At 37.1% G+C, this 12564-nt stretch overlaps 1 protein-coding gene across 2 annotated transcripts in view; it reads left to right on the top strand.

Moving 5' to 3' along the window:
• Positions 1–12564, top strand: part of PTPRD (protein tyrosine phosphatase receptor type D) — a 372025-nt gene that overhangs the window by 211159 nt on the left and 148302 nt on the right. For both annotated transcript variants that reach the window (XM_065657714.1, XM_065657713.1), the window contains exon 5: positions 10614–10802. In XM_065657714.1, the coding sequence (XP_065513786.1) occupies positions 10614–10802 (189 nt within the window). The remainder of the gene's footprint in view (positions 1–10613; positions 10803–12564) is intronic.

Genomic DNA, 12564 nt, shown 5'->3' with positions numbered 1-12564 from the left:
GGCAAACTCCTCCATTGCCCTGCCTTCCTCTGGGGCCTCTGGGGTACAGGGCTCCTCAGGACAGCCTCCAGCAGAGTAGACAGAGGCAAAGAAGGCATTCAGTAGCTCTGCCTTCTCTGTATCTTCTGTCACCAGGGCACCCACCCCATTCATCAGTGGGCCTACATTGCCTCTGGTGTTAGTTTTATCTGCCATGTATTTGAAGAAGCTCTTTCTGTTGTCCTTGACCCCTCTTGCAAGGTTTAAGGAGGCCTTAGCTTTCCTAGTTGCCTCCCTACATCCTCTGACAACAGCCTTATATTCTTCCCAAGTGGCCAGCCCCTTCTTCCATGATTTGTAAACTCTCCTCTTCCACTTGAGTTTGCCCAGCAGTTCCCTGTTTAACCACGCAGGTCTCCTGGCTCCCTTCCTTGACTTTCTACGTGTCGGGATGCTCTGATCTTGAGCTTGGTAGAAACAGTCCCTGAATGCTAACCATCTGTCTTGGGCCCCTTTACCTTCAAGCAGCCTTGCCCACGGGATTTCCCCCAGCAATTGTTTGAAAAGGCCAAAGTTGGCCCTGCTGAAGTCCAGGGTTGCAATTCTGCTTGCTATTCTGCTCCCGCCACACGAGATCTTGAACTCCACCATTTCATGGTCACTGCAACCAAGGCAGCCCCCCACCTTTACTGCTTCAACCAGACCCTTCTTGTTAGCGAGGACGAGATCCAGCAGCGCTCCTCTCCTAGTCGGCTCCTCCACCATTTGCATCAGAAAGTTATCATCAATGCACTGGAGGAACCTCCTAGACTGAGGCTGGCTGGCTGAGTAGTCCTTCCAGTAAACATCAGGGTAGTTAAAATCCTCCACAACAACCAGAGCCTGTGACAGTGAGGCCGCTCTCAGCTGCCCGTAGAAGGCCTCATCACCTTCCTCACCCTGATCTGGCGACCCGTAATAGACACCCACAACAGTATCACCCCTGCCAGCTGCCCCTTAATTCTCACCCACAGACTCTCAACTCGCTCCTCATCTGCCTCTGACCAGTACTCTATACATTGTAGTTGCTCTCTCACGTAAAGAGCAAATCCACCACCACACTTGGCTGGCCTGTCTTTCCTGAAAAGGACATAGCCATCCATGACCACATTCCAGTCATGTGAGCTGTCCCACCATGTCTCTGTTAATGCCACCAGATCATAATCTCCTGACTGAACGCAGGTTTCTAACTCCTCCTGCTTATTCCCCATGCTGCGCGCATTGGTGTACAGGCACTTCAGGGAGCGAGCCGAGTACACCGATTTCACCCTAGGGGTATGGGGGGCCTCCCAGTCTTTATCAATTCCAGCATGCTGCCCCACTGATGCAAGCCCAGCTACAACCCCATCCCCCTTCAAATCTAGTTTAAATCCCTCCAAATGAGCCCTGCTAATTCCTGTCCCAGCATCCTTTTACCCCTGTGGGATAAACCTTTCCCACGTATCGCTGACTGGACTGGTGTCTTATAAAACCAGCCATTATCGAAGAACCCAAACCCCTGCCAGTAGCACCAGTCTTGAAGCCAATCATTTACAGACTTAATTTTTCTATTCCATCCCACATCATCACCCGAAAATGGAAAGAGGGAAGAGAAGATAACTTGAGCCCCAGACTCTTTCACCATTTTATGCCTATGACTTCCAGCTACACAGAACAACTACTTCCTTATGTCCATGCTAGTGCAGTGTTCTACTGGAACAGAAACATCACTGCGTCTGTGTTAACAAATTATCATTTTCATTTGTAGAAGTTTATTTTATAAAAGACAAAATAAACCAAAGCAAAACTAAAAAAAAACAACCCTCCTATCTACTTTTTTCTGGAAAGTACATCTTGCATTGTTAGAATCATCTTTGATCAGATAGACATAAGTTGGTTAAGAAAGTATCTTAAAAGGAAATCATGAAAACAAAAAGCTTACCTATACCCTACGTAAAATCAATTTATCACTTAGTAAGCAAATGCTGACATGCTTTATTTGTAATTTGGAGATATTCACTCAGACTGTGGACTGTAATAAATTTCATTTTTACACTGCCCATTGCAGATTTTGATTTCATTACATTTTTAGAGGCATCCCTGAATTTCATAATTAGTCAATCATTATGATGGTGTTACAGGTGTGAACATTGAGCTCGACATGTAGAACAGTTTTTCTAAAAGCCCACTTTTTAATATCTATGTTACTATGCCAAGCGAAGATCCTATTTCACATTAGTGACAATATAATTTGTAGTGCAGTTAGTCGAGTAAATTGCAAAAAAAGTTTCAGCAAAGCTGAGTAAATCCATTTTTGTCCTATGTTCAACATCTTATGAATGAATCCCCACACCATTCCTCCTTTAGAGTTCCATGAGAAATATTAGCTGCCATTGCTAGACAAATGTGAAGCTGTCATGTTTAAAGTACATGTCTCTCCTTCAGTCTTCCAGAAAGCCTGCTTGAGTTTGCTCAGTTCAGTTCACAAAAGCTCACAACAGCTCTTTCAAGGCCATGTATTTATTATTGTGAAACATGCTTTGGAAGAGCATGAGTACCAGCTCTCTGTGGATCACAGCAAGCACTGCCTGGCATCCCCAGGCCCTCTCTGGCTATTTTGGAGGCGGGCCTCCCCCATGCTAGAAAGTATGATGAGATGTTGAGTATTTTCTTCCACGCAATGACTCAGAGTACAGTCATTATCTATCATCCATGAAAACAGTGCTTCCTATTATAATGTGAAACATATTAAACCCAGACTAGTCCCATTTACTTATGTTTAGGGCAGCAACAAAATTTCCCGTAGAAGTTGAAGTTGTAGGCCACGGCCAGTTCTAACATTGTTTTTGTGGCCAAAATAATCCATAGCAAAGGTATGTTTGTGGCATCATGAACCTATGAGTCTTTCCAAGATGAAAACCTTGACGTGTTGACTGCCTTAGGCTTTACAAATAGTAACATTTCTGTGTTGCTATGTATATGTCTTCATCCACATGTATACTATTAAGTGTTAATATGAGTTTCTGCTGTGTAACTGTATACTCATTGAAGGATATATATCAGACAGCAGTAATTCATGAACTTGGGCACAGGACTATGAAGAAGTATATTTTTTCACTGTGTGAACCATGGTGTTTCATAGTGTGGGTTTTGAGCAATGTGTATCCTCTGCTACAGAGAAAGCTCTTGTGTATTCTTCCAGAACAGAAGCGAATGGCTATGTTTCCCCCAAAAGAAAATGCACTCTAACTTCCTTGTCAGGACACTTCCTTTAAGCTATTTGGACCTAAGTGCTGAAATTCACCCCAAGCAAAAAATAACTTCATACCTACTCTCTTCTCCTGCGCCTGTCCTTCCCTGCTAACAGATCCCTAGGTGTCTTCTCAGTATCTCTGAGAGGGAACGTTGCCATAGATGGGCACGAGATATGAGAGGGATACCTCCCCCATATTCAGGAAGACGAAGAGTGAGGTCTAGTGCACACCCATTCCCTCCATAGCCAGGACACCAGGGAAGAACTTCACCATCCACTCGTAAAGGAAATATTTTCTTGCTTCTGTTAAAGGTTTATACAGGTTCAAAGGTTCCATGTATTTTAGCATTTGCCACCACTTTGGATTCTCTCTTTTGCTCATAAATATTAGGACTACGTGATACAAGATATTGCTTTGTTGTCTTACATCTTCCTTGTCTCATCCAGCATTTTCTTAATTGATAGACATGTGTTCATAGTGGTGGAAGGGCCTAAAAAAAAAAAAGCAAACAAACTGCAAAAATGGGAAGCTCCTGTATATATATATTTTTTTTTTTTTTTTTTTACATTCACCTATCTGTATTCATTTAAGTGTTACGAATGTTTTAAGCATGATCTTCAGATCAAGGAAGATGAATGCAGCATAAGATGTAGAAAAACCATGCACATTTTGTACCAGTAATGTTGACGTAATGCTCAGTAATACTGGGTTTCAAGGGATATCCTCTTCAAATGTGTTTTTACAGGATTCATTGTCTGTTCTGACAACATACCTCTTTTTTGCATTCTCCCCAGCAATAATAGCACTTCTATTCTTTGTTACTAATCTTTATGTTTGCTATTCATTGAAATACTGCAATAACATCCAAATTGCTACCTGTGTATGGTGCATTGCTGTGCCAGGCACCATGAAAGCAGTTGGAATGCTTATCCTCTACCTGGAATAATTTACCATTTAATTCATCGCACCAAAAGTTCTTTCAGATCCTGACCCAAGCATCTTTTGTCAAAACTTGAAGGATACAATTTCATCACCCTTATGACTTATTTCCTTCTTCTAAGAGACTAATCTGCAGGACTTCTGGGGCGTGTTCCTACCTGCTTATCAAAGAGAAAATCCTGCCCTGTCTCTTTCTAAAACGCATAAGCTTGATGCTAGCTAGAAATGCTAAAAATAGTATTATTCTCCTTTGAAAACAAGACTTAAACAAAATACCAGGTTTTGCCACTACAGTTCCTTGGTCAGGTCCTTAAATTTTGCAGTTGTGACATTAATGCAGTTAGTATACTTCATAGTTGTCAGTTTAGGCTGCAGAGTATGTAGGCTGCATTGAAAAGTATTCAGTAAGATTATAGCACTGAGGAAGCTACTAATTGAAAGCTGTGTAACATCAGTAACAGAGGTGGTGCTGATCACAAGCTGAATTTTTTTTATTTTCTTTGACAGTATTATCATTCCTTTAGGTTTAGGCACAGGTTTAGACATGTAGTGCAAATGGGGAGGAAGGAGTAATACAAATATTAGTATGTTAAAAATATTGACTAGATAGAGCAATCATGCAATTTCCTAATCCTCATTTTTGGCAAGCTTCAATTTAACCCTGATTTAGTGTAATCTAAATCCTAACCCTATCTGGAAACTGTGCCTCAAATTAGAAATGGTAATCATGGAAATTCACATTGCTGCCCTTTGCCATCCTCTTGTCTTTTATTCAACAGTACAAAATACATAGTTTGATTCTTGTGAACATTTGCATATGGAGATACGTGGGATGCTGTATTCTCTCTGCATCAGAAGTTTAGGTTTTTTTTTTTTCTAAATATATGATACCCTGCACTTAAAACACCACATTTTTGTGCCATCTTTTCATTACAATAATTCTGGCTGAGTCCTCTCCATATGTTAGAGAAGGGACATCTGGCAGGGATTCTCGGATTCCCTACCTTTTTTTTTTTATTTATTTTTTAGGTCATGATCTTTTGTATTTTGTTTTCTATTCCCAGTAAGCAGAACAGACATCCAAAATTTCAGTCATAACCAAACTTGAGTGTACGATATTCAGATGATATGCTGTGCTATATGTTACAACAGTTCCTGAGTGCAAATGTGAGAATAAAACCTTGTTTTGAAGCTTGTGTTCTCATATGAGTGACGACTCTCCAAATGTTAATTCTTGTCATTTGGATTGTCATTAAAGGAGAGTGAGGGGTATTTAATTGAGTGAGTGAGACAGGTCACTTTGGAAAGAGCTTGCTATGCACAGTCTTTAATTTAGCAGATGTTAAGAAATGCCAAAAGGTGCAAATTCCTATTTTCCATCTTCATGTTCTTCTGAAGATATCTAATTTCAAAGGCTCAGTGCACTCATTTGTTAAAACAGAGAACTTATTTAAGGCTAAATGCTAATAACAATGAATGTTAACTGACTTAATGCAATGTGAAATTGCTGCTTCAACATTCATGCAAATGATAATTCAGTCTAAGTGGCTCTATGTTCTGTTATATAGACATTACTTTGCAATTTGCAGGGTAACTGCATACAAAGCTACTAAACAAATTTGTTTTCTTTTGCATCAAAAGTGCTTTGCACATCTCTTCAATATATGAAGAATAGTTTTAAATGCATGTTTTTTACTGGGATGGTATGGACAGCTGTTCTCCTGTTGAATATTTACTAATTGTTAATGAGTCTCTGATCATCTGATCAATGTCTGATTCCTTTTCTTTGTGTGGTATAATTGCATGAAATTGAAGAGAAATCCCAACAGAGACCTAGATCTGATCTTACAGTGTAACCATTACACTCCCTTGCTGACTTACAGCACCACTAAGAAAAAAATATCCATCTCTATGTAGCAGCTTTGAACAAAGGACCCTGGGAAAACAATTTATTGTGTGTTCCAAATTATTTTTTTTGCAAAACTTACCTAGTAAAATATTTAAATAGGAATAATGTTTATTAATTGGCACTTTTTGATGTTTTGTATCTTTTAAATCCAAATGAGTCTTTGATGTATAATTAGAAATGGCTTTGTTTTGACTTTTCATTTTATTAATATGCATAATTCTTCAATAATAGTACAGAATACCAACTTTGCTGCAAAATGTTGATTTTACTCCCTTCCCTACTCTCTTAGATTTTACTGTTCTCAATCCTGTGTTTAGTTCAGTTGCAGGAAGAAGGATTTTGAATAATACGGTCATGATGTCAAAACAGTGCAAATTATATGCTGCTGCCATCTGGAATAGTGAAAATAAAAGCTTTATTTACACTGTTCTTTGAAATAATAAACTTTATTGCAGCAGTTTATCTTCAGTATCTATAGTGTATTCTGGGAATACTCCATGTGTGTCTTTTTATTCTGTGAGCTACAGAATTACTAAAATTTGCCTATGGCAAAGCTATCAGCGAATCTCGAAATAGATCTTTTTTCCTTCCTGAAGAGAAGAGAACCACCCTGCATTTCCACAATGAGAATAATTGGTTCACATAGAACAGTATTTTTTAAGAGGCACAGGGAAACACTTCGTGTATGTACTTTAGTTAGGCAGATTACACAGATTTAGCTACAGGTTAATATGGATATTCTGGAACATACATGTTTTGATGATGCAAATAGTTAATGTGGAAAGAAACACTTAACAGAAGTATTACCTACTTTTCATGTCAACTGTCCAGTCTTGTGCCATAGTGCTATTACCTTGCCTTTATACTGTGTAACCCACAACCGAATTCATTGCAATTTGCTTTTGGTACTTCACATTTGCACTTTTTAGCCATATCATAGTAATATTATCATAATGTACTATAACCGAGAAAATTATTCACATTATTCTGTCTTTCTCGCTAAAACACAATGCTGTTTGCCAAAGTGATTCAGCAAGATAGCTATGAAGACTTTAAGACCCAATCTCTTTCTAAAAGCTGCCACTCTTCTTTCTCCGTGTAGGGCCCCGACATGATCAAAAAGTAGCTTTTTACAGGAAAAGTATTCAAAATGTTAAGAAGATGTAGCACAAATGCTGGATGAAGATCACTGTTTTTCTCTTTGCTTAGCTGTGTTGTACACCTGGGTAGGTGTATCATGAATAGTAAAATCCATTCTACTGGATTTGGATGAAATCCTCTTCTTTCTTTGGATCCAGGTTTTGCATATATGTAAGCTTGACAGTATACTGTCAGACATAGCTTGGGAAGTTCCTCAGATCTGGTGAAATAATTGTTTCAATTTAAATAGAGAGATTGAAACAGCACATTCTTTAAGATAAGAGAAAACACAGGTAAAGTTCAAGCAGAACAGAGTTTATGACATGTTGTTGTGGCACAGCTATGTTCAGAGTTTCTTTTTCTGTAGATACTCTTAAAAGTAAGTATGGTTTCTTTTTGGTAGAGCATAACTTAACTTGTTGGTGTTTTCAAGATACCACTCCATCAAAATTACTATGTACACATAAAAGCTGTGTTTGAGTCTTGTCTCTAAATGTTGCTGCATTTTTGAGGGCAAGTTCACCTCTAAGACAGAGGTAGCAACATGTGAAATTATGTATTGGACAATGTCGGTAGGTATCCTTATACTGAAAACTGAATGTAAAGGTTAATGTGCTTTTTCCATACATGTTGCTTCGAAGGGAAGCAATTACCACTTTAACAAAACTGGCAGCAGAGGTAGGAATCTCAAAGACATTGTTTACAGATGAGAAATATCAAACAGACTGAACACAGATAGAGGCGGTTTAGAAACACTAACATCAACTGTGATGGGAAACAAGGAGAAGCTGTTTTGTATCTTTCTCTCTTTAGGCTTCATGTTATATCTGGTCTTTGTAATTGCCTGTCTATGTTGTTCAGATCATACATTTGGTGAAAAATAACTTCTGTAGAGCTCTTCCAGTAATGGGAAATGATACTTGCACAGTACTAAAGGTATTCTTTTAATGCCATTTATGGAATGCAGCACTGTTAAGACACCTAACAAATTCAAAGAATGTGCTCTACTTCCAGATCTCTTGTATCTGTCATCCTAAACAAAATATGTATTACATGTATGACTCACTAAGCACAAGGACAAAGAAATCTGCCCTTTAATGGCCTCTCAAAATGACAGTACCAAATGGCTTTGAGAAGGTCAAGTCTGATTTAAATTGTTGATGAATTAGAAGCTAATTGACTAGAACTGAATATTAATAGGGAACAGTGGTATATACTGTGGTTTAGAGGCTAATGAGCCTATTAATGAGCAGTATAAAATATTTTTCTTTTCACCTCATGTAAAGTTGTAGAGCTACCAATATATCAACATTTTCTAATAGTTACTTTTCTGTTACTGTGGTGAGAGGCAGTTATTCACTGATTTGATTCTCAGCTCTCTTGCACAGTTTGTTTGATGATCCATCAAGCTTGGTATCATCAAAGTGTAAAGACGGTTTTGTACAAATCACTAATAAACTTAGACAGAAAAAAAAGCAATTAACATCTTAAGAACTGAATCCACTGTGATAAGCACCTCAATTAGAAATCTCATTATTTCCCTTGTCCATTTTGTGTTGAATATTGGGGTTTATTGCCAAATACCTGAAAGCCAAATTGGAAACAAGCCACAACTGTCAAAAATATAACAGTTCTGGCTATTTGAATCTGTTACATTGTAATTTTTCTCATGAAAATTTCACAAAGAGCATTCATTCAAAGAGATTCTATGCATAAGGGGGATGGATGGAATTTAATTACCCTTATTAAAAATAAGAAGGGAAAGTTCTTTACTACTCTGTTCTGTTAGTATTCAAGATATATTATCTTGGTTGTACGCTTACATATTTGGAAAAGGGACGCTAGGGTTTTCTGTGTGAGTAAAGTAGGAAAATTCAGGTCATAAAAATCCTGTTCTGTGTCACAAGTCAAATCTTGTCAGTTACTCCCAAAGTAAAGACTTCATGTTTATAAACAGACAAAAACCATACTTCTCCTTGGGAAGAGCCTATAGCTAGTGAAGGATTTGACACTTAACCACTGATTGATAGGAATACTAGCTCTGAAGAGTTATGCAGACTTGCTGGAGAATTGTATTTATATATCAAAGCCGTATCTATGTGCATTTGCATTGCAAGAAATTAAGTAGTTCATGAGTGACAGCAGAGTCCAGGAACTGTGAAGATTTATAGGATATACTTACTTGCTATACATTTTTCAGAAAAGTCTGAAGACTTCCCTGAAACTATTTGAAAATATGGCACATTTTTCATGGAAGAGAGAACATTGAACAATTTATTCTAAGTTAATTTTATCTCTTAATCAATTGCATGTCAGTAATGACCAATCAAGGCATTTAACAAGACACATGGCTTATAGTTAGTATTGATCCTCTGATTTTTTTTTGCTTGTCCTTTTTGAACTGAAATAATACCAATTATTTTGCAATAAAAATATTTTTTTTTTCCAATTTAATGGACATGAAGAGCAAGATGACGTAATTCAAATAGATTATTTTATCTATGCTAACTTGATTTCTTTGAAATTGCTTGATCCTGCTTTACTTCCAGTTTTACTTGCTAGTGTATATCATCTTAAGAAGGCAAATTGCTTTTTTTTCAGTATTTCTTAATATTTTGCTATTGAATGCACTAGGGTGAGTATTTTTAACCATATCTGAGTGTTTTAGTTGACAGCATTATATCCATTCAAGATCCTTAAGAATGTCTTGTCACTTTAATATCTGCATAGATGCGATATTTAGAGTTTCTCAGTGCTTTGCAATCTTATAATGCATTCACCTTCACAGCACTTCTCTGTAGCAGTAAAGCACTGTCATACCCATCTTACAGAGAGGCAACTAAAGCTCAGGGACATTAAATGTTAAGACAAACACCACACAAGTAGTAATGATAAAAGCAAGAAATATAACTTGGGTCTCCCAAGTCCCTGGCCAAATCCTATACTGCATGATCACACTTCCTTATGTACTATCCTCATGTAAAGAAAGGGGTTTTTCCCTGTTGTTGATAGGCATGGTAATTCAATATTTCACATAAAATAATAAGGACTCTTGCAAGCACAGCAACATCAGTGTTGTAAATACCGTAGAGGGACTCTGATGATTATGCACTACATGTAGTATCTATGGCAATTTAATGCATTTTATAAACAAGTATAAAGGTTGTAGCCATTTTTTAATGAACTTTCTATTTTGTATCAGCATTTTGATCACTGTAAATTACCAAAAATACTGCCTATCTATTTTTTGCATCAGTTCCTCATGTACAAACAATTAGGAGATGCTTGAATGTTAAGCAGGGCGATGACTGGAGCTTTCATGAGTTACTACGTAACTAATGTGAAATCCTTCAAATCATACATTTCTTTTGCAGAGGATCAAATTCCCCGAGGTTTCCCCACCATTGATATGGGCCCGCAGCTGAAGGTGGTTGAACGAACTCGTACAGCAACCATGCTATGTGCAGCCAGTGGTAATCCCGATCCCGAAATAACTTGGTTCAAAGATTTCTTACCTGTTGACACAAGCAACAACAACGGCCGCATCAAGCAGTTACGCTCAGGTAGGGTCTTGTTACTGTTTCCACTAACACCCAGAGTTGTTCTCTCTCACCTTTTCTTTCTTTTCTTTCTCTTCCTTTTTTAAAATTTTTTTATTTATAGGTAATAATTTCTCTTCCTCTTCTCTTTTCTGTGTTACTGAGTGTGTTGTCCATGTCTGTGATGTTGTCATAGCCTTTTCTAGACTCTGTCTCTATGTGTTTTGCAGCTTCTGTTTACTCCACATTGCTCACTGCTGTGACTGTACTTTTTGATAATTTTTTTTCTTTACTGCTTTTTGCAGTACTTGATGGATCCATTTTCTCCTCTTTCTTTCTTCTTTCCTTTTTATTTTTTTAACAAATTTATTTCAACATTGGACTTCATTCAGAAATTGCAAGGAGTACCAATGGTTATATTCATCAAAACCGAAACCTGCATTAGACACTTCAATTAAAATTTAAAATGTGTTTTGTATTGTTTCCACATTTGACTCCACCAAAGATTAGCCAGTTTGGACACATCTTCTATCCTCTCACAAATACATAAAACACAATACTTTTTCCCATGCACAATTATACTTTAAAAAGAAAATTAAGAAAAAAATAAATAAATAAATCCTTGGGTAATCTATGAAATAAAGGTTTTTTTTGCTGGCTGAGCATTTTTCCAACACATTTAGCCACAGTAGTGTGCGCCCACGCTAAAGCTTTATAAATCCTGTATTTTCTGGATCTACAGAAGTCTGCTTTTGGTGTAGAATCCAGCTTTTGCTGCTCTCTCTCTCTTTGCCCCTTGCACCTCCCTAGCAGTTCTTTCACTCTCCTCCTGCCCTAGTTTATTCTTTTGCTCTCTTTAGATTACAAAAAAAACCAAAACCCAAACAACAAAAAAACCCCTCTAGATTTATAAAGTTTCAAGCTTATCCCTAAATAAGATAATTCGGATATAATGAGCTTTTTTCTTTGGCAACTGTAGTAGATATTGTTGTAGAATCTAAGTTGTTTAATCACGTGTTTTCCCAGAATTCTCAGCTTTTGACCTGTCCTGTGATGTTAAATCGTCTTGTTAACTGACTTTTTGCTTGTTGTCAGCAGAACTGTGTAAATTAACCTTCTGTTAATGTAAATTAAGAATTAATTTTTCACCTGTGACATAGATGATTTAGTATATAAAGCTTTAACTGAAAACTTTGTACCAAATTATAAGGAATATAATAATATTTTTATGCTGTCTTTCTTCTCTCCGTATTTAAATCTCCAGAATCTATTGGTAAGTGCTTAGTTCTGAAGCGCACTTCACCCCCACTAATTTCCATATTCAGAATATTATTATTATGATTATTATTATTATTATATGATTACTATTATTACTATTATTATTATTATTAAAATGCATGGCATGCATTTTACTAACAGTCAGTGTAGTCACCAGATCCCTATAGTGGCGCACACGCACACCTCCACAGAAATGTTGTCTTATCAGTCATAGCAACACCTAAAGGAAACAGTACACATGTATCACACAGCTATAGAACAGTAAATGCCATGATCCAGCATAAACTACAGTGTTTGTTTTGAGATAGCCTTCAGTGTATCCACTTTCTATATATATATAGATTTTTATATATATATATTTAAATAAAATTTCCAATATTTTCCTAAACTATGTCATAAGTACAGTATTGTAAAGTTTTCTTTAAGTATTTGAGACATATTCGATTTATATCTAACCCTATATAAGCAAACATGTAAGAACTCAGATGCTACTCTGAGAATGGCAATG

This window comes from Caloenas nicobarica, chromosome Z, assembly GCF_036013445.1.
Source record: "Caloenas nicobarica isolate bCalNic1 chromosome Z, bCalNic1.hap1, whole genome shotgun sequence".
Lineage (NCBI taxonomy): Eukaryota > Metazoa > Chordata > Aves > Columbiformes > Columbidae > Caloenas > Caloenas nicobarica.
The sequence above is the reverse complement of the archived record's forward strand: the minus strand, read 5'-3'. Positions and strand labels throughout refer to the sequence as shown.